This window comes from Perognathus longimembris, chromosome 5, assembly GCF_023159225.1.
Source record: "Perognathus longimembris pacificus isolate PPM17 chromosome 5, ASM2315922v1, whole genome shotgun sequence".
Taxonomy (NCBI): Eukaryota; Metazoa; Chordata; class Mammalia; order Rodentia; family Heteromyidae; genus Perognathus; species Perognathus longimembris.
Window position 1 is genome coordinate 52589255 of NC_063165.1, and position 23588 is coordinate 52612842.

A 23588-nucleotide genomic window follows, 5' to 3' on the forward strand; every position below is an offset into this window, starting at 1 on the left:
GTTCAAGTCCCAGCACTGCCACATACAGTCAACAAACCAAACAGATGTTAGCTTGAAAATCTGTTCCCTTTCTCTATATGCATATATGAAAGATACATACATTCACATGTTTTTTAATGTTGTGAGATTTAGTTTAGGGCCTTGCTCATGCTATATGTAAGTGTTCTACCACCGAGTTAATCTTCAGCCCTATACACTATATTTGAGTATTGAGTATTTATATATTTAGTAATTCCTTAGGAGCTCATTATGACTTAGAGCCTCCCTTTTTAATTGCTTGTGAATGTTTGTTTTATTTGCTTAATCTTGCATTCAAGATTAATCCTGATCCTGTTGTTGCATTTTAGATTGCATTATCAGGTGACTTAGTTTTAAAGTGCTCATTCCATTTTAAAGATTTTGTTGTTCTTTTACTTTTTTAAGATGGGTTCTCACTGTATAATCCAGGCTTATAATTCTCTTGCCTATTTCTTGAGTGCTGGAATTACAGGCATGTCACCATGCCCAGCTTTAAATAATTTTCTTTCATAAAGAAAATATAGTGCTTGCATTACATATATTATTTAGTTATTTGTATGGATACTCTTAATCCTGTAGTTTAAAACTGCTGCTATACCAGGGATATATAATTATCTGTGTGAGAAGTGTTCTATTTTAATGCTTTGTGTAGAGCTTCATTTAATTCTCAGCCAAAAGTCATCACTATGTGATTAGAAATGGCTCAGTGTTAATATCCGCTGCTCATTGTTTTTTTTTTAATTTCCAATTTGAGTAAACTATTTTCTGAGTTAATAACAAAGATTATGATATATGAATACATAAAAATTGAAGATGTTATAAAAGTAAAAATATATTCTTCCAAACTTTGAGCTTACTCAGTTTCTTAGAGTACAGTTTGAACTATGTCCTAAAATTTATTTGCTTATATGTATCATATATGAGAAAGACTTTTTATTCATGTTGTTTATTTTAGTATTTATTGAGGTCAGAAACTTTCTGTGAATGGTCAGATAGTAGGAAACTCTTGAGGTTTTTGGGGCCCTCATGGTCTGTCTTAATCAACTTTCATTAAAGTGTGAAAGCTGTTATAGGCAATATGGAAATGAATAAGCTTGTGTGTGTTTTCATAAAACTTTACTGACACTGAAACTTGCATTTAGTATAAGTTTTTCATGTTACAAATGATTTTTCTCTGGATTTTCCCCCCAACCATTTAAATATGAAAACTGTTTTTAGCTCATGAGCTATATGAACAGGCTTGTAGACCAAACATGCCTGTTGGGCTGTAATTTGCTAGCCTTTATGATTTTGCTGATACTTTTTGTTCTGTTTCCCTCCCTTCTTCCCTCCTTCCCTCCCTCCCTCCCTCCCTCCCTCTCTCCCTCTCTCCCTCTCCCCCTAACATTTTTTTTTTTTTTTTGCCAGTCCTGGGGCTTGAACTCAGCCTGAGCACTGTCCCTGGCTTCTTTTTGCTCAAGGCTAGCACTCTACCATTTGAGCTACAGCGCAAGTTCTGGCTTTTTGTTATATATGTGGTGCTGAGGAATTGAATCCAGGGCTTCATGTATGCAAGGCAAGCACTTTACCACTAGGCCATATTCTCAGCTCTCCCCCTAACATTTATCATCCTCATTTAAAACATTTTATGTTACTGTTTGATTATATATTTTCTCTCAGCCTTAGTAGCTAGGTCTTCAAGGCACTCCACCAGAATCGCCTTTATAGCTCCTTTAAGTGGTTACTTCTCTCCTCATTTTACAGATGAGAACTTTTCAGTAAGACACCATTGGCCCAGTGAAGGGAGTGGTGGAACAAAATTTGAACTGAGACTGTGCTTTTTCCACATTCTTCTTCTTCTTTTTATTTTTTTTTGCCAGTCCTGGGGCTTAGACTCAGGACCTGAGCACTGTCCCTGGCTTCTTTTTTGCTCAATGCTAGCCCTCTACCACTTGAGCCACAGCACCACATCTGGCCTTTTCTATATATGTGGTGCTGAGGAATTGAACCCAGGGCTTCATGTATATGAGGCAAGCACTCTACCAATAGGCAATATTCCCAGCCCTATCTTCACTTTTTATACTAAGAAAAACTCACTAATAAGCTAGGCTGCCCTATACAGTAGCTACTTAATGTTGCTACAGATTTTTCACATATAGCTTTTATGATCAACAACAGAATTTTAATTTTATGTATAATTATTTGTTATTATAATTGTTTTTATTGTTATTTGTACCAGCGCTGTGGCTGGTATTCAACCATTTAAGCCATGCCTTCAGTCTGGCTTTCTGATAGTTAAAGTAGAGATGGAGTTTCTCAGACATTTTTCCTCTAGACTGGCTAGGTTTTTCATCAAGTCATCTCTTGAACTCAGCAAAAGATTTTTATTTTTAAAGAGAAAATGGAATGTTGAATTGAAACACCTCCAAGGCTAAATTTTAGATACTGTGAATAAAAAGAACTGTGTTTTAAAGTGTCACGTAAGAAGCAGTTATTTCTGTCTTCTTTATAAACTTACCTTTCTTTAAAGTTTTGTTTCACCAAAGTAAATTGGTAGACTTGGAGGATGAAATAAGGTTGAAGAGTATATGAAGTTTCTATCAAGCTTTAAGTTTAGTAGAAATCAAAGGTTTCATCAAAATTTTAGCTGTTCATCTGAGCAAAAAATTTGAAAATTGAGTCAGGACAAATAAAGGTTAAAATGTAAGTGACAATTAAATGAAAATTAGAGTAGCAGATGTTTTGACTGCATTGTTGTGGGGGTGCTCACACCCGTGAGAGCAGGGAACCAGAGTAGCAACACGAATCAGGTGCTCCAGGAGCCCAAGGGTTATGCTATCTTTCATGAGGAAGACGGGGAGGTTCCAAGGTGAGCCACTTCTTGAGGAGGTGAAATCTGAACTAATTTATTTCTTTTCTTTATTAACTTTAAAATTATTTAAAAATGCATAGTTCAGTGCAGAAATATAACTAATTTAAAAGGCAACTACTTATATATACTTTCTCCTTCCCAATACCTATTCTTCAGAGTTATAGTTAACATATTGGTAACATATGTGGTTAGATGTTTTCCTGTACATATTTCAACAGTTTTTCTCCTGATAAGGTTAGGCTCACATTGTACATCATTCTTGCTTTCCCCCCATGTAATAATCTATCATGTACATATTTCTGATTCCCCCCCCCCCCCCAGTCCTGGGGCTTGAACTTAGGGCCTGAGCACTGTCCCTGGCTTCTTTTTGCTCAAGGCTAGTACTCTGCCACTTGAGCCACAGCACCACTTCTGGCCTTTTTCTATATATGTGGTGCTGAGGAATTGAACCCAGGATTTCATGTATATGAGGTCAGTACTCTTACTACTAGGCCATATTCCCAGCCCCTCAGGTACATATTTCTATACTAGTACAGAATTCCAGGGTTCAAGCTACGCTTCTGCCTAAGCCTCTCTAGGGCTGAGATTATACATGTGTACTTCAAACCATACTTAAAAATTTGCTTTCTTAGTTGTGTGCAGTGGCTCAAGCCTGTAATCCTTGCTACTTGGGAGGTGGAGATAGGGCTATTGAGGTTGTTGATTTATTATGTATGCATGATGGTTTGTGAGACTGCATCTCACCCAACAGTTGTGTATGGAGGTACATGCCTGTTATCTCAATTACAGGGGAGTCAGAATGTCTGGGCACAGAGGTGTTCCTGTCTTCCCATACATACAGTGATCACAACTTAAGCTGACCCTTGCATTAAGCACGACCCTACCTCAAAAATAAATGCAAAAAGAGGCTTGGAATCATAGTTCAAGGGGTAGAGTACCTTCTTCAAAAGAGCGAGGCCCTGAGTTCAGTCTCTAGTACAACCAACCACCATTTCCTCAAGACTTGTTTTCTTATGTGAGATGAACGTACATTTATTTACATTGTTCTTGTTGTTGGATATTCAGGTGTATAGTCAAGTACAGTGAATGTCCTATTAGACATATTTGTTTTCATATGAAGTAAGTTTAAATGATTTGTAGGTGAAGGTGTGGGAATTAAAGTGGAAGAGAAAGCTTTTCTAGGTGAAGGAACAATGTGTATTTTGAAAAACAAGAGCCTACTGTTGGTCAGGGAAATGTTTTTGCTTCTATGATGTGGAGGTATGCTACCTTGTTTCTTACCATATGCTGGAGCAATTCTTTATTGAACAATTTATAGTTTGGTTTTTAGTTTTGGAGATTTAAAAGCCTTAGAAAACAAATGTCACCAGATTTAGAAGTAGAATCACAAGCTGTTAGAGTAATTATTCAAAGATCACACAGGGATGAAATAGGTAGGTCTGGAAATAGTTTTGAATCTTAGTGTTTTTGCTTTGTTCCACTGCATGAGTCTGTCTTACTCAGGATTTGGAATCGTTTTGTGGGAGGCTAGTCTCTTCTCACTATCTGATTAGATAAATTTTTAGTTACTTCTTAAACTATTGGAAAATTGCCAATTTATCAAGCAGATATATGAGAATGAAATAATACTGGGAGGTGTTATCCAGTCATAGAGCACTTACCTGGTGTGTGTGAGGTTCTGGGTTCAGTTACCAGTACTAAAAAGCAAAAAGTACTACAAATAAAAGAAAAAAAGAAAAAAACTAAGCAGACATAGTTAAAGTGGGTGAGTTAGATTTTGTTATGTGTAACTTTTAGTGTAATGTTATTTGTCCTTAAAAAAGTTTTAGTTGGGGGCTGGGGATATAGCCTAGTGGCAAGAGTGCCTGCCTCGGATACACGAGGCCCTAGGTTCGATTCCCCAGCACCACATATACAGAAAACGGCCAGAAGCGGCGCTGTGGCTCAAGTGGCAGAGTGCTAGCCTTGAGCGGGAAGAAGCCAGGGACAGTGCTCAGGCCCTGAGTCCAAGGCCCAGGACTGGCCAAAAAAAAAAAAAAAAGTTTTAGTTGGTACTATTTTGTTTTGATTGATTTATATTGATATAAAGTGTGAGCTAGTATTATAACTCATCATTCTCTTTTAAAAATATTTTTAGTATCTTTAAGTAGTTGTACACAGGAGTCACCATTTTACAAAGCAGTATATAGAAACATACAATGCATTTTGATCGGTGTTGCCCATTATTCTCCTTTGTCAATAAGTTTCTGGCATACTATATATTTTCTGATTTTATACACATTCTAACTTGTGTTAAATTTTCTGTATTAACTTTTCTGTACTATTCTGAGTTATCTTTTTAGTTTATTTTTTCTTGTTATTATAAAGGTGATGTACCAAGGGCTTATAGTTATATTAACTCAGGTACTGCGTACATTTCAGTTTTTCCCTCCTGCCCTCTCACACAAGTTACATTATTCATTTTTTACTTAGTATCTAGTAAGTACCATTGCTGCATTTGTTCATCCTTTTTGTCCCTCCCATTTTTGTGCCTCCCTTTACTCTCCTAAAGTCAGATAAACAAAACAAAAAGAAAAAATACAAACAACAACAAAGTAAAAACCTCTTGTTTGTATACTTCTGAGTTATCTCAAGATAAAAGCTTCTTTGGTTGTTGTTAATGCAGTTGTTTGGCTGCATGTGCTTTCTTTGTTAGAAATCTGATTCTTGTAAGGGTTTTTTTTTTTTTTTTTTTTTACTATTTTTATATTCATTTTTTTACGCGGAATTTTGGGTGATATTATTTGATTAAGGTACCCTTCCAGATATGAATCTAGAATTTGTTTACAAACTCTTAATCATTTTAAAAATGCATGCAGAACTGGGTGCTTGGTGGCTCCCTCTGCAATCCTACCTACTGAGAGAGGCTGAGGTCTGAGGATTAAGGTTCTAAGCCTGAGGGCAGGAAAGACCTTGAAACTCTTATCTCCAAATGCCTACCAAAAAAGCCTTCAGTGGAGCTGTGGCTTAAGTGATAAGAGTGGTAGTCTTGAGTAAGAAAGCTCTAGGACTGTGCCCAGGCCCTGAATTCAAGCCCCAGAACCAGCACCACAATCTAAGCAAAATCAGCTTAGTGAAACTTCTCGTTGTCCCAAACAAAAGTTTTATGCCTGATACACTACATGATTATAAAATAATTATTTTTATGTAAAGTAGAATTACAACTATACCTTTTATTTGAAGTTATTTGTAAGGCCCACCCCTGGGAGGGGGCTCCATGCAGATGCCCCCACCTTTTTAAGTCTGTGCCCAGTACCTGAGTTACCTAGGTAACTGGCACACCTGGAGGCAGTTCCCTCCTCCTCCTCTGTGGTCAGATCCAGTTCACCTGGCCATATCTCCTACCTTTTCCTATATAATCTGGATCAACACGGTCCCTGCTCTCTTTCCTTTTCTCTCTTACTCTCACTTGCTATTTTCTCTTTTTCCCTTCTTCGTTCCCCACTGTCTCCCCACATCTCCATCTTGTGTGGGCTTGCATTTTGCTTCCCCCCAATAAACTCCTTTCTTCTTGACCATGTGACGGGTTTCCTTTTTTGCAAACCTTACATTATTACTTAAGAGTGTAAATTTAAATAAATACAAACTTATTACTTATATTTAACTTTTCTAGGGCTGCTTTGGAAGAAGTAGAAGGAGATGTGGCAGAATTGGAACTGAAGCTTGATAAGGTAATTTTTAAAAGAGTTTTAAAACAGTAATTCTTGTTTTCCATGAGTAATGATTAGTATCTTCAATCATACTGTAGGTAGTACATTTTATTTTATATCTTTATCAGAGAAAGTACTATTATTCCTGTTTTACACATGAAGAAATTAAGGATAGAGATTCAAAAGTAGAATCTTAAGTGCCAAAGCAAGATTTTTTAAGTACATCTGGCCTAAAAGTTTCTTGTAGCTTCAATTTATCCTTTTTGATGCTTAGCAGATTTTATACCTAACCTTGACCATCACTGAGTATAAATTGAGACGTGATCTGGTTTAAATATAACAATTCAAAATACTCATTCCATTTTTAAGAAAATGCCAGAAATACTTAGGAATTGCTGCAGCCATATTTTATATAAGGGTAAGTAAGTATACATTATCTTGCTTCTATTTTAATTGTTGACAATATTTTTTTGCTTGCTATCCAAGAAGTCTGCTACATACCAGGCAAATACTAAAGTGAGCAAGACATGGCTTCTGGTACTTATTAATTCCTCTGCAACTATTGGTAGCTAAATCTTTTTAAATTTCTGGATAAATCATAGGAATATATTTGAAATATCTTTTTAGAAAAATGATTTCTATTTGCATAATTATTATAAAAGATATTGCATGTAAAATAGTACAGCACAAAATTTTACATTGGAATTATCTGGTCTTATCTGTTGAAAACATATTCTAATTCAGTAGATTTTAACACCCAAAAGTCCACAGATACAAAAAAAATTATTGAAATATTGTCATTTGGCACTAAGAAGTCGTTTTAGAGCACTCAAGCTTGTTTTAGAGTTCTTACCCAAAAGGCATGGTAGAAATGTGTCAGTTTTTAAATTGGAGTTATTTTTCTCCTCTCTCCCTGATGTTCCCTAGTTACCTGTGTGTTTCTCTCTGATCTTGATCCCTTATTTAATGTACCTCTCACGTGTTTTGAAGCAGTTATCATTTCTACTTTAGAAGTATGGGTGTTGATGTGGCAAAGTAAGCCTGAGGAACACAGAAGTGGTTATTGGTGAAGGTGTTGGCATTGGGACTAGTGGGGGATGGCAAAGAGGAGGAAGGTTTGCTTAAGATTAGTGATTTCATAACTGTTCAGGGCATGTTTCACATGTAGTATTATTGTAAATTGTACCAGTGAGAGGCTACACTAGCTTGATGACTTAGCTCATGTTTACTTTGCTTATAATATATGCTACAAGTAGTTAAATTTTTTCTAGTGAGTAATGCTTCATGAGTGGCATTGCTTATTGGGCCTAATTACTTGTCCCTTCTGCAAGGTGTTCTAGAATAGACAACATCATAGTATGTCATAGTTGCCATATAATTACTGCATTGGTTGCATCTTTTCACGGGTATGCTTGTTCCCTATTTGTTTAAGTGAACATCATTTGAATCTCAGCTCAATTGCTACGAAACTTTGGCTCTTTTTCTTTCTTTTTTTTTTTTTTTTTTTTGGCCAGTCCTGGGCCTTTGCCTCAGGGTCTGAGCATTGTCCCTGGCTTCTTTTTGCTCAAGGCTAGCACTCTGCCACTTGAGCCACAGCGCCACTTCTGGCCGTTTTCTGTATATGTGGTGCTGGGGAATTGAACCCAGGGCCTCATGTATACGAGGCAAGCACTCTTGCCACTAGGCCATATCCCCAGCCCCTGGCTCTTTTTCTTGTATTGCATTATTTCTTGAATGGACTTCCGCCTAAGTTATTATAATATTATTGTAATTTTTAGTTTGTAGTATAGCCTAGAAGTTAAGAGCATGAAACTTGTAGCTGATTTAAGTTTGAATATGACTCTGCCATTTAGTAGTTATATAGCCTGGACAAACTCCTTACCCTTTTTGTGCTTCAGTTTCTTTATCTTCTAAAGGGGGAAATATGAGTATGTGTTTATTTCAGGGTTGTTATAATAATAAGGTGACCTAATAGATATATCTTAACATGTTTTTTTTTTTTTTTTTTGCCAGTCCTGGGCTTTGGACTCAGGGTCTGAGCACTATCCCTGGCTTCTTTTTGCTCAAGGCTAGCACTCTGCCAACTTGACCACAGCGCCACTTCTGGCCATTTCTGTATATGTGGTGCTGGAGAATCGAACCCAGGGCTTCATGTATAAAAGGCAAGCACTCTTGCCACTAGGCCATATTCCCAGTCCTTAACATGGTTCTTAACACATGGTGAATTCTAAATAAACATTGATGATGGTGATGTTTCTTCAACAGACTGTAAGCTCCCTGAAAACAGTCTGTCTTTAAAAGAAGAACAAACACAGAACCCTCATTTGGTATGCACCTACTTTGGCACAAAGTCCTGTGTTTACTTCTGTTAGCTTTAGTCTTTGGGATAGTGTTTAAAGTTCGTGTCATCTCCAGTTTGCACATGAAAAAGTGAGAATTAGAGAGGATGTTATCTATTCAAAGATAGAAAATAAGTTGCTTGCATTCCTGTCATCTGTGCTATAGTAAAAGAAATGTGAAATGAATGAATTAGTGCAACTAGTTTGATAATTTTCAGTAACTTGACATTTACCCTTAATTGGAAAAGTTTTTCTTTGTAGGTTTATATTATTGAGTTGTAATCTCACCACTGCATTCTAATACACAAAGGCTAAATCTCTCTTTTCCCTCCCTCCCCTCCCCTCCCTTTCCCTCCCTCCTTTTTCCTCCCTTTCCCTCCCCTCCCTCTCTTCCCTTCCTCCCCCCTTCCCTCCCTCTCCCTCCCTTCCCATCCCTCTCCTTCCCTCCCTCCCTTCCCAGTAATCTCACCACTGCATTCCAATATGCAAAGGCTAAATAACTTTTCCTTCCCTCCCTCCCCTCCCTTCCTTCCCCTCCCTCCCCTCCTCTCCCTTTCCCTCCCTCCCACCCCTCCCAGTAATCTCACCACTGCATTCTAATATGCAAAGGCTAAATCTCTTTTCCCTCCCTCCCTTCCCTCTCTTTCCCTCCCTCCCTCTCTTTCCTCCCCTCCTTTCCCTTCCATCCCTCCCTTCCCTTCCATCCCTCTCTCCCTCCTTTCCCTCCCTCCCCTTCCTTCCCTTCCATCCCTTTCTCCCTCCCTTCCCTCCCTTTCTCTCCCTCCCCTCCCTTCCCTTCCCTCTCTCCTTCCTTCCCTTTTCTTTCTTTCTTTCTTTCTTTCTTTCTTTCTTTCTTTCTTTCTTTCTTTCTTTCTTTCTTTCTTTCTTTCTTTCTTTCTTCTGTCTGTCTGTCTTTCTTTCTGTCTTTCTTTCTTTCTCTCTTTCTTTCTTTCTTTCTTTCTTTCTTTATGTCTGTCTGTCTGTCTTTCTTTCTTTCTGTCTGTCTTTCTTTCTTTCTTTCTTTCTTGTCTTGGGCTTTGGACTTTTGGGCCTGAGCACTGTCCCTGGCTTCTTTTTAGCCTTGAGCCACAGTGCCACTTCTGGCCGTTTTCTGTATATGTGGTGCTGGGGAATCAAACCCAAGGAGGCAAGCACTCTGCCACTAGGCCATATTCCCAGCCCCTCCTTTTCTTTTTTGAGATCGAATCTTGCTAAGTAGCCCAGTCTAGCTTAGAACTCTCCATTTGCTCCTTCAGCCTCTTAAGTGCTGGCATTATAGACACACACTACCATTCTTAGCTGTTTTTGTGTTTCTGTATGCATCCTTAATCAGTCTTTCCTCTTGGAGAGCTGCAATATGTGTGCATATGTGCTTTTGCTCCCCCCAAATTTCCCCTAATTCCTGTGATGGTGACCTTTGTGCTAATCCTGTCATCTATTTTCTGGTGCCACATTCTATGTCTTCTCATGTTTGTAAGCTGGGAGATCTGGAATGCTGATAGCCTGCATTCTCACTTGTGCCTCCAGTTCTTCCTGTTCTCAGCCTCACTGGTGCAGCTGTTCTTCAAGCTTATTACCTAGACCTCTGCTCTTTAACCTGTTTACTTGTGATATCTTAGATCACTTAAAAATTCACTTCTGTATACTTTTGGGGGGAGGGGTATTTTTAATTGAGGGAAAAATCACTTAACATAAAAGCTTCCATTTGAAAATGATTTTTAGTATATTCAAACTGTTGTGTAGCAGTCACCACTCTAATTCCAAAATATTTCATTACCCCAAAAGAAACCTATACCTGTTAGCAGTCACTCCCAATTTCTCCTGTCCTTCCATTCTCTGACAATGAAATTTTCTTTCTGTCTCTATCCATCTTTCTGTCTCTATTCCTAAGCCTCCTGAGTTCTGGGAATGCAGGTGTTTGTAGATTCCAGACCTGGAAACACATGTGACAAATATCAGTTCTTTGTTTTTAGGGAGTGAATTACATGCTTTTTTTTTTTTTTTTTTTTTTTTTTTTTTTTGAGGGAGCAGTATTTGGGATTGAATTCAGGGCGTTTGTCTTCTCAGCCGTGACCATTTCTTTTCCCCCCTCCTCCTCTCCTTCCCCTCCCCCTTCCCATCTCTCCTCTCTTTCATTCAGTCTCTCTCTCTCTCTCTCTCTCTCTCTCTCTCTGCTTTTGTTTATTTTTCAGGTAAGATCTAACTTTTTGCCCAGGATGGGCCTTAGAACCTTGATCCTCCTACCTGTAGTCTCCTGAGTCTGGGATGACAAGTGTGCATCACCATGCCTGGCTTGTTGGTTGAGGTGGCATCTTGCTAACTTTTTTCCTAGGCTTGCTTTGAACCTCAGTTCTCCTAATCTCCTCCTACTCTTGATGAACTAGGATTAGTTCCTCTTGAGCAGATTAGTTCCTCGAGCCACCTGACCCAGCCTGAATTATATGCTCTTTCGTGGATATAACACATTTGTTTAGCTAGTCATTTTGTTTATATAGTCATCAGCTGAGGGGCATTTGGGTTTGGCCATTATAGATTAGTCCTTTCAGTCTACACTTAATTTTTCTCTTTTGAGACCTTCATTTCCTTTCTATAAGATCTATCTGTCTCCTACCCATTTTAATTTTATTCTGTTTTATGAGAATCTGGCTGTGTTGTCCACGTTGGTGTTGAACTCCTGAACTTCTTCCTTAGTGTGCCTGTCAGAACTCAGTCTCACACATCTACGTCATACTGTGCCATCCAGTCCTACAGGAGAAGTTATACAACTGTTTGTTGAAACCCACTGGTGGAGTACAGAGTCTTGAAATTCTTGATGTAAAACAAGTTTTCGAGAATGTAATCAAGTCCCTCTTTTGTTACTTATAGTAAGCTCTCCAGTCGCTCATTATTTTCACAAGATGTACTGCTTTGGCCTTCATTCTTGGCAGGATGATCTTTTCTGCTTGGTGGGAATATCTTTAGTTCTGTTCCAAACTAGAATTTAGAATCTGTTTTTATCTTTTTCCTCCTTTCAAGTAATAAAATTATCTTTTTTCTGTACAGACCCCCTCCTTCATCAGTATTTTGCTTCTGTCTTCTCTCTTCTTTCATCACCTCTTAAGTAGATAAAGAGGCTCAAATCAATTTCTTAGTAAAATAAAACAAAAGCAAATAATAATTAGAAAACTTCTCTGAAAAAAATACCAAAAATCTCTGCTGGGTCATTTACATGTGCCTATAAGAGTTTGTCCTAAGATCTTTATGTGAGGCATCTTACCTTTTATGGAACCTAATATTGTTAGTGCCATTTTTACTTATCACACAGAAGAGGGAACTGAAGTTTGCTGAGGCTAAGATCATCCATACTGACTTGCATGGCAGCAGGACCTGAACCTAAATAGACTGAGCAGAGAATCTTTCTTTTAACATTCCCCTATCCCCGTCATGGAAATCTTTAACTATTATTTAATTGGTTGAATAAGGAATAACATCTATGTGGGATAAGATTCAAAGAAAAGAAAATGTGTGCCCAGGGAAAATTAGTCACCTCTTAGTCTCTTTGCTAGGGGAGCACATTGACCTAGTTTCTTAAGTGTTCTTAAATAAACTTCTAATTCTACTCTTCAGTACAATGACTCTTTCATTAAGCCAAACCAAACTAAACAGCACTATTTTATCATTGATTTTCTTTCCTCATTTATGTTGGATGTTATTATTTGTTATTAACCATACAACTTCCCCCTACCCTTTTTTGGCATTGGGGATTTAACTCAGGGCCTTGCATATACTGAGCTGCTGAGTGCACCTTCTATTGTTGAGCTATAACCCTAACCCTGCCTCATGTTTTTATGGCTGAATTTTATTATAGCAATTTCTCCAATTGTCTACTGATAGACATGTAAGATTGCAGCCAATATTTTACTGTAACTGCAGTGAATAATTGCAGATATGTCATGATGTTTATGTTTGAATGAATCTATGATAACATTTTAAAAAATGAAAATACTAGGCAAAGGTTATGTGTGTTTTAAATTTTGATAGTTCTTGCTAAATTGCCTCCCATAGGAGTGTTTCCAATTTATATTCCCATCGATGGTGTCAGAATACCATTTCCCCATACCTACCCTCTACACAATATGTTATCAAACTTAATTTTAGCTGCTTTGTAAAAAAAACAAAAACAAAAAAACAGGCAATTTTCATTTACTTTAGTAGAAAAGAAGTTGGATAGCTCTTCATGATTTCTAAGATACACTTGTATGTCCTGTCCTTGGAAATTTCTGTGTATGCCTACAATTCATTATTTTTAGTGGATGGTTAGGTGTTTAGAATGATTTGTGTGGCCTTTCTCATGATATGGAAATTAGTCTCTTGTAATTTGTTGCTAATACTATTTTCTCATGTGTTACTTGTATTTTGACTACAGTAATATTTTTGCTATAGGAATATTTTGTTTTATTTATTTTTTGGTGCCAATATTGGGACTTGAACTCAGGGCCTCAAGCTTTCACTCTGCTTTCTTTCTTTCTTTCTTTTTTTTTTTTTTTGCCAGTCCTGGGCCCTGGCTTGTTTGCTCAAGGCCACTTGAGCCGCAGTGCCACTTCTAGCCGTTTTCTATATATGTGGTGCTGGGGAATCGAACCTAGGGCTTCATGTATACGAGGCAAGCTCTCTTGCCACTAGGCCATATTCCCAGCCCTCACTCTGTTTTCTTGTTCACAGCTCTACCATTTGAGTTGTACGTTGAGTCTAGCTTTTTGCTGGTTAATTGAGATGTACTCTCAAAGACTTTTACTCAATCTAGGTGGCTTGGTACTGAGATCCTTCAGAGTTCAGCCTGTTAAGCTGCTACAATTATAAGCATGGGCCCCGGGAAAAAAAATTTTTTTTTTGGTACTGGGGATCGAACCCAGGACGTTGTACTTGCTAGGCAAGCACTTTGCCACTGAGCTACATCCCAGCCCACTATATTTTATTTTTATGTAGTTAAATTCATCAGTTCATTGTCTTGTGCCTTTTGAGCTTCACATCCGTTTTCAGAAAAACCTTTTTTCATTTTGAGATTATAAAAAAACTACTTTCTTTGTTTTACAATTTTTATATGCAAATCTTTATTTCATGTACATTAATTTTGGGGATTTAGAATCCTTTTTTTTTTTTTGGCTTTTCTTTTTTGGTACTGGGGATCGATCCCAAGATGTTGCACTTGCAGGCAAGTGCTTTACCATTGAGCAACATCCCAGCCCAAGAATCAAATATTTTCTGTTCCCCTTCAGATCACCATACAGTGTCCCTAATGTCACTCTACAACCTGCTGTAATAATACTTGTAATTTTATCTGTTTCTTGACAGTTTGTTCTCTTCCATTGATCAGTTTGTTCATATTCATTACCAAACTGTAGTTACTTTTTTTTTTAAAGGCTAATGTTTTTTTTGAGTTTTTCACAAAAATTTATTTTAAGCTGGATGCTGGTTGTTCACTCCTGTAATCCTAGCTATTCAGAACGCTGAGATCTGAGGATCATGGTTCAAAGCCAGCTGAGCAGAAAAGCCTCTGAGACGCATATCTCTAATTCATTATAAAAAAAGCTGAAAGTGGAGGTATGGTTTGAGTGGTAGAGCTCTATCCTTGAGCAAAAGAGCACAGGAATGGTGCCCAGGCTTTAAATTCACGCCCACAACTGACAAAAAATAAATTTATTTTCTTTTCTTATATTTGTTCCTGCATATGAACATACTACAATATGAATTAGTTTTACTGGTAAGGCATTTTATTTTGTAAATACTAGAGCACATTAAAAGACTTATCTCTGCCACCATTTGTTTCCCTTTTTCTTTTTCCTCCCTCCACTCCCCTTTCCTCCCTTCCTCCCTTCTTTCCTTCCTTTCTGTGCCAGAGCTGTCCCTGAGCTATTTGGCTTAGGATTGGTGCTCTACCACTTGAGCCACAATTCCAGTTCTGCCTTTTTTTGTGTGATTATTTAGAGATAAATATCTCTTGGTTTTATCTGCCTGGGATTGTTTTGAATCTTGTTCCTCAAATCTCAGCTTTCTAAGTAGCTGGGATTACAGGCTTGAGCCACCAGTGCCTTGTCATAGTACTTGGTGTTTGTGTTTTATGGAATTTATCTGCTGCCTACTGGTTAGAGTCAGAGCTCCTTGAAAACTGAGTGTAAGTTCAACTTGTGATTCTCTAGGGTTTAGGGCAGTAGTTCTGTTTTAATTTATTATGTATATGTGTGTATGTTTATTATCTCTAAATAGTTGTACAAAGGAGTTGCTATTTAAAGTTCTAAATCATACTCTTGAGTTCCTTTTGTGGCTTTTTGTTGTCTTCTTCTAGATGTCTCTCCTTTCCTTTTGCTTTAGAACCCATTTCATTTCTTCTTCATCCCAGAGTGATTCCACTTTTCCTCCTCCACTTCCTCCTCTTCTCTTCTATGTCTTTGTCTGAATGAAAGACAAACATAGAGAAGGAAAAGGAAAGGGAAAAAGGAGGGAAAGGTAATGAAAAGAAATAAGGCAGATAGAAAGATGAGAGTAAGGGAGTGAGAGCAAGAAAGAGAGAAAAACAACTTTCATTGCACAATACCTAGACCCATAGGCCTTAGAAATTTTTGTTCCTAATAGTAAGTTGATTAATCAGATTCGGACATCTGCTTTGATAGAATGATACTAAAACATTAAATATGGCTTTCTTTTTTCTTTTTTTTGCCAGTCCTGGGCCTTGGACTCAGGGCCTGAGCACCTTCCCTGGCTTCTTCCCGCTCAAGGCTAGCACTCTGCCACCTGAGCCACAGCGCCCCTTCTGGCCGTTTTCCATATATGTGGTGCTGGGGAATCAAACCGAGAGCTTCATGTGTAGGAGGCAAGCGCTCTTGCCACTAGGCCATATTCCCAGCCCCAAATATGACTTTCTTAACCCACTATATCAGTTTACTTACCTTTCCTCGAATATACCATGGTTCTTTTAATTTTTTAAAATTAATCATTTATCATACTTTTCTTCTAGGAGATTCTCTTTGTGTGTTTGGTAGTATAGGGATAGAACTGGGTAAGTACTCTTACCACTGAGCTATATCCCCATCCCGTTTTCTAGGAGATACTTTGAATCTTTAGAGATTTAATATATGGGGTTGAATTTAATTTGATAAAATGATTGCTTTTGTTATTATCAGACAGCCTTTGGGTCTTAAAAGGTCACCTTTTTGGAACAACTTTTCTATGAATTTATAAGTCAAAGAAAAAAAAAGTTCCATTAACTTGTTTTGGACTTACTAGTGAAGTGTAATTTATATTAACTAGGTTAACTCCTGTGATTTCTGCCAATATTTATTCAACTAAGTAACATAAAATCATTTCTAACCTGATGTAATGTTTTTTTTTTTCTCGTTTTTTTCAGCTTGTGAAGCTTTGTATTGCCATGATTGATACTGGAAAAGCCTTTTGTGCTGCAAATAAACAGTTCATGAATGGGATTCGAGACCTAGCACAATATTCTAGTAATGATGCTGTAGTTGAGGTCAGTATTATTAAAATCACAGGTAAACTAATGGTTACTAATAATTGCAGTGATGTTTAAAACTAGAAGTAGAAAAGCTATCACCCCTTGTTATGTTCTGTAAGCCTGTCTGCTATGATAGTTAAATGTAAAAGTTAATTTTTACTGTGTATATATATAGCATCAGTACTGATCTAGCTTCTCAGTGTTTGGACACTTTCCTAATTTGCTAGCTGAACCAACATCTGCTCAAGGGCCTGAGATGGGAGGCTCAGGTTACCAGTAGGTACCTATTGAGGCAAACCCAGAGTGTGAACCAGTTGAGAACAGGACCTAATTGTGTACATGTGGACTGTTAACTTCTGGTGAGTCTCATAGCCTGGGTTAACTTGAATCCTTTGCTGCACCTGTATAGTCTTACAATATTTCTTCCAAGATGATAATAAATGATGAAGACATAGGTGTGCTTTGAAGATAATTTGATGGATAGATGCTTAAAGGGGCACAGTATTGATATCCTCAAGACAATTTTATGTTTAGGGTTAAACATGCCATGGGTAGGACAACGCTATTGCTTTTACTTTTGTAGGCTTTATGTTCCACATACAGACTCGACCTCTCTCCAGAGCATGCCTGTGAATCAAATTGTTCCTGGAAGAAAATGTTATTGCTTACAATATAACTTGGCTTGTCAGAATTGCTAAAATAACATTTTTGTGGCTTTTAAATGACTTAATTTTCTTTTTATTTCTGTCTTATAGACAAGCTTGACCAAGTTTTCTGACAGTCTTCAAGAAATGATAAATTTTCATACAGTAAGTATCAGTAAGTAGGTACTACTACTGGCTATATTAAATCTTATTATTTTCTTTGTGCAACAGTATTTTTATGACAGGACTGAAGTTGATTTAATGACTTTAATTGGTCCTTTAGTTTTTAATTGGCGTGCTTTTTGTTTGTGTGTGTGTGGCAGTAGCAGGGAGAGAAGAAATATACATACTTAATTTTTCCTTTCTAATGTGGTTAACTATTAGCATAAATGAAACATTCATTAAAGCTCCCACGTTCCATTTTAAGTTCTGGCTTTGCTAGTTTTTAAGCATTTAAGTAAGAATAAAAAAGTATAAGTCACTAGTTGTGTTGGCATATTCCTGTGTATTGGCATATCCTTGCAGATTACAGCATGTAGGAGGATTGTGAGTTTGGGCTACATAGTGTTGGGGGCTACATAGTGAGTTCTGGTTCAGCCTGGGCTAGTTCAGCTTGGGCTGGTTCAGTTCAGGTTCAGCAAGACCATGGCCCCAAAACAAACAGTCATTTTAAATTCAGCTCTCTCCTCATCTTCCTCCTTCCTCCCTCCTTCTTTTCTCCTCCTTCCTCCTCCTTTCTCCTTCATCCTCCTTCATCCCTCCTCCTTTTTTTTTTTAATTTCTGGATCAGCATTTTGAGATATACATATATCTTTTAATCCATTTCCAAGAGCTATTATAAGTATGTCTAAGAGCTGAGGGCATTGATCCTTAAGAATGAGGGGTATATTGCTCTTGAAATGTCACAAAATTTCTTTATAAATTGAATTAATTTATTAAAAATATGGAAACTTTTTAGTTACAGGTTTTGTATTTTTTAAAAAGAAATAGATAGGGCTGTCATAAATTTTAAAGCACTAATAGCAGCTTTGACAAGATTATTCAAATTTATATTTATCAAATTACTAATTTTTTCTTTATAGTGAATTTGCACTTCTTAATTTTTTTGTCATTATATTTTTGTCATTATAAGTTACATGACCATATTTATTTTCAGTTGTAGTTCAAACTTTAGCTATTCCAAAATTGGCAAGTTGTCTGAATACCTCTCTCAATTTTCTTGAATGTATACTAGCTGAAACGTGGCAGTTCTATATCTGCCTTTTTGAAGAGCCTCCAAACTGATTTATTTTAATTTTAATTAAAAAATTATAGCTACTTTAGTAGGGCTGACATAGAATCTCATTTTGGTTTTGGTTTATATTTTCCTGGTGACTAATGAGTACAGAGTATGTTTTGTGTTCTTATTGGCCATTTGTATATCTTTCTTTTGCTATTATTACCATTGTTGCCCATTAAAGGCCTTTGTATATATTAGATTGCTTTTTTGTTGTTGAGTTGAATGTTTAGAGTATTATATATATTCTGACTATTAAATGTAAATAAATTAAATGTATATGTAAATGTTTCCTCTCCATAGATTTTTTTTTTTAGTTTTTCCTTTTTCTTTTTGATTCCATGATTTTATGTTCTATCACTGAATGGCATTTGCAGCCCTTCCTTTTTACTTTCCTGATAATGTCATTTGACCATGAAGTTTTAAATTTTATAAAGCCTAAAGTCCAGTTTTTCTTTTGATGCCTTTGCTTTTACTATCATCTATATATAAGAGAAATTGTTTCCCAAATACAGTCTCATGAAGTTTTTTTGAACAAGAATGTTAGGCACCATTGGGGATTGATTGACCTCTGCTAGGAAGGTACTTTACCATTTGAACCATCCCTTCTGCCCCACTTAGCATTGTTTTTGTTTTATTTTTAGATAGGGTCTTGCTTTATGTTAGTGCCAGCCAGCCAGCTTGAGCTGTGACCCTTCTACTTGTAATTTCTAGTGTTACTGGGAATGACATATGCCACTGTGCTTTCCTTGTAGCTGGGGTAATAAACACTTGACATCATGGCCAGTTATTGATTGAGATGGAGTCTTCCACCATATTTTTATGCCCAGACTGGCTTTGAGCCACTTCCCCCCAGTTTCCACCTCCCAAGTAGCTAAGATTACGGGTGAAATAATTTTCCATTGAAGTGATATATATATTTATAATATATAAATGTATGTTATATAAATATAGATGTATTTCCTTTGTATTTATACACATACATACACATATTTATACATTTGCTTAAAATTTTCAGTGCGGAAATTGAATCCAAGGCCTTGCTACATATGCTAGGCAAGTACTGTACCACTGAGCTACACCTCCAGCTCACCAACTTTTCTTGGGGGTAGGATATTGCTTTGTAGCTCAGTAGCCTTGAATTCACTAAGGAGCCTAGGCTGATCCTGATATTTTTTACTATTGTTAATATGAGCACAGTTACTAATATGGAGAATAATCACTCAGCAATTAAAACTTTTTAACATAGTAGTTTTCAAGGTTAGGCATAATTGCTTTGTTTCTCTGGAATACCACCAAATGCATCACTTTATTCAGATGTGTCACATTTGCTGTTACCTTTGCTTCCTTAGAAATTAGGAAAATGCTTGACATTTTCCTTTTAGTATTGTATATTGTGCAGTTCTGCAACTGTAGGAAATATTTAGGCTCTAGTTTTTAATTGATAAGCATATAACTAGCTGTCTTATCAGATATAACTAATATTATAAAAGGATGTTCTTTCTTATTTTATGTTTGCATGGCTTAAAGAATAAAATCATTTTTTTGATGAAAGCCATTTTTTTGTTAAGATTATGAATTTTTGGTACAGTGGCTTAGTAACTTTTCTATGTATAAAGAGATGTGCATTGAAGAAAAGAAAATTTCACTTGTGTTTAGTTTCTGAATGAAATAGCTTTCAGAATGAATATAATTAAGGAAAAGGTTGCTCAGTATGGTGAAAAACAACAAATCTTCTTACATATAAAGCACCATGTCTTAAGGTTTAGAAGTTTATAATGTATATGTATTTATATATGTATATATAATTTTAAGTTGTTTTAAATAAATAAGGTAACTTTTAGTATATAGAATAACATTGACTCATTTTAATATTAAAGATTTAGAAATAATTTCATTTCTAAAGTCCTAGTCCATTTGAAATATTTCATTATATGCATTTAATTTAATCTTTTTTTTTTTTTTTTTTTTTTTTGCCAGTCCTGGGCCTTGGACTCAGGGCCTGAGCACTGTCCCTGGCTTCCTCTTGCTCAAGGCTAGCACTCTGCCACTTGAGCCACAGCGCCACTTCTGGCCGTTTTCCATATATGTGGTACTGGGGAATTGAACCCAGGGCTTCATAGTATACGAAGCAGGCTCTCTTGCCACTAGGCCATATTCCCAGCCCTAATTTAATCTTAAGAAAGAATTGTTTTCAGTAATTAAAAATGAAAATGAGGGGCTGGGGATATAGCCTAGTGGCAAGAGTGCCTGCCTCGGATACACGAGGCCCTAGGTTCGATTCCCCAGCACCACATATACAGAAAACGGCCAGAAGCGGCGCTGTGGCTCAAGTGGCAGAGTGCTAGCCTTGAGCGGGAAGAAGCCAGGGACAGTGCTCAGGCCCTGAGTCCAAGCCCCAGGACTGGCAAAAAAAAAAAGAAAATGAAATTTCATCAAGAGTCAGACTTTGGTTAATTTAGTACAATCCAATAGTAGATGAACATCAAGGAGTAACAGCTGAAAAAGTTAACCAAATCAATTATATTTAATAGGAATATTAGTATCAGATAATGATGATGTTTAAAATTAACTATAATTTGTGAGGAGGAAAAAAATCTGAAAAATAAGGATGAGAAGTAATAGCAAACAAATGAGTAAAATAATTTAAATTGTTTTATAAAATGCAAACAAATGCAGGAGGAAAAGGTATATATACATTTATCAAAGTAATAATTACATCTAGCATTCAGAAAGTTAAAAGAAGTCATACATGTGGTATCAAAATATAATTTCAGTAGCTGTCAGCTTCCAGAATATTGTCCCAAATTATGTACCAAAATAACTATAAAACTTGTAAACATGAATATCTTTTGTGTGTCAACATCTCCTTTAATGTGTCCACACTTACCCTTAATGACTTAAGCAAGACTTGGAGGGGCCAGCTCACCTCTGTTCCAGCTATTGTTGACTGGGTTGGCTTGTCTGTGATTGGAAGAGCCAATGTGTTTGGCACCAGAGCTTGTGTGGCTAGAATGGTTGGAGTTGGCTGGGTTCTTTGCAGTTCCTGGAATCTCTCATTTTCCCCTCCCTCCCTCCCTCCCTCTCCCCTCCCTCTGCCCTTCCTCTCCCCTCCCTCTGTCCTCCCTCCCTCCCTCCCTTCCTCCCTCCCTCCCTTCTTCCCTCCCTCCCATGTTGCTCTGTTTAAATTTAGGGTTACTTTAGCCATGCCTTAGCTTTATTTTCTAGAATGTTTTTTGTCCAGATTTAGCCAGTTGGTGTTAAGGATCTAAAATCAGTAGTAGGTGCTACTTCCTATGATTTAGAGTCACATTGTTTCACTTCTGTTGCATTCTGTGGATGAAGTCAAGCTACAGGGTGAGTTTAGATTTAAAAGAAGGGAGGCAAGTTCTACCTCTTGATGAGAGATTAGCAGGTAACTGTAGAAATGGGAGGAATCATTGGCCTTTCTTCTACTGCATCTTTTCATACCTAATAAATACCTAAACTTACCAAGTGTTAGGAAACTTTGCAGTAATAAATTGGTTTTTGTACCCAGATATTTTTATTTATGATGATTGTATTAGAGTTTTCACACTAGAAAATTTAAAATCTATCTAGTTGATTTAATATTCAGTACAATTTGAGAACCACTAAAGATGAAATCAATGGTTTTTAGAATGGTCCACGAACCAGTAACATCACCATGATTGAGCACTTGCTAGAACTGCAGATTCTCAGAACCCACACCCATTCTTTGTAATACGAAACTAAAGCTGAGAGCCAGCAACCTGTGTTAGGACAAGCTTTCCAGGTAATTCTTTGGTACTCTAAAGGTTGAGAACTACTCTTCTAGAACAAACTATGGCTTACAGGCAAATAATAGCCTCTTGCTTTTGTTTCTTTTTCCTGTAAATTTTATTGGAACACTGTTACACACGAGTTGTTGTGACAGCACTACCTGGTCTACAAACCTCATATATTTACTACTATGAACCCCTTTTCAGAAGCAGCATTCTTGACCTTTGCTCTTAATTTTTGCCCACTTTATGGACTGTATGCCATGATACCCACTGACACCTGTGTTCTGTGTGAGTGAAAGTGATTTTTCTATCATTGGTGAATTCTTCTCAGTGAAGTGTTGATAAATGTACTGGGCTACTATAACCCAGCCAAAATTTTCTCACATTACTTTATTCTGCAACCATTTTGGGAACTGTAGGTTTAGAGCAATTTGTCTCAATATTTTTTTTTTTCTTTTTGTTCTGGTCCTAGGGCTTGAAGTCAGGGCCTGGTTGTTGTTCCTTGAACCTTTTTTTGCCCAAGGCTAGCACTCTACCACTTGATTACACACAGTGCCACTTCCAGCTTTTTCTGAATAGTTTATTGGAGTATCTCAATATCTATTTTACAGTGTCGCCTGGAAAATGTGCTAAAAATATGGAAGGATCTCAACCTTCTACAAGTCTCTGGCATTTGTATTTTCTATTAACTTTTTCCTGTTCTCTTCAACTCTCTACCCTTCCCTTACAGCCTCTCTCCTTCTCTACCTTCTTCCTCTGTTTTTTGGAAAAGGTCTTGTAGCCGAGGCAGGCCTTAAACTCTCAGTCCTCTTGCCTCAGCTGCTTGAGGACTGTGATTACCGATGTGTGCCACAATGCTCCATACTCCCTTACTTTCTATGTGATTTTGATATGAACCTAAGGCACTGGGAAACCATTGTCTAAAGAGGAAGGAAGAATTTAGAGAAATAGATAAGTACAGGTAGAGTGAAAGAAATAATAAGCATTTATTTAATACTTGTTAGAAATGATTCCTAGAGATTGCAAAGAAAAGTCTTGATTTATTACCTCTCTGGTTTGTTGCAGTTAAACCAAGAAATTACTTATTTTTTTAAGAGTAGTATTTAACAGCTTTCCAATTTTCATGGATAATTTTGCAATACATTTTTCAACTTTTAAACATTAATGAACTGGCTTTTTAAAAGGAAGAAATTATTTGAATTTTAAATTTTATTTCCTTAATAACTAATGATGTTGAACATTTTACCTCCTATTCTTATACCTTTTTTTGGTAAAATGCTATGTTTAATTGTTTATATTATTATTATTAAATTTTTAAAAGTTTTTTTTATATCCTGTATTCCCTATGTATCTTGTCAGGTATGTTTTACAGATATTTTCTCCTAGAATTTGGCTGGCTTTTTTTCATTTTTTGTAAGGATGTCTTTTGAAGTACTGTAGTTTTAAATTGAGTTGTGGGCCTTTGTATGTATGTGTTCTTCAGATGTTTACCTAATCCCAATT

At 36.8% G+C, this 23588-nt stretch overlaps 1 protein-coding gene across 2 annotated transcripts in view; it reads left to right on the plus strand.

The window, feature by feature from the left end:
• The window catches only part of Acap2 (ArfGAP with coiled-coil, ankyrin repeat and PH domains 2), a 115581-nt gene that overhangs the window by 24426 nt on the left and 67567 nt on the right, over window positions 1-23588 (plus strand). For both annotated transcript variants that reach the window (XM_048346907.1, XM_048346908.1), the window contains exons 2-4: window positions 6522-6579; window positions 16279-16398; window positions 17139-17192. In XM_048346907.1, coding sequence (XP_048202864.1) covers window positions 6522-6579; window positions 16279-16398; window positions 17139-17192 — 232 coding nt within the window. The remainder of the gene's footprint in view (window positions 1-6521; window positions 6580-16278; window positions 16399-17138; window positions 17193-23588) is intronic.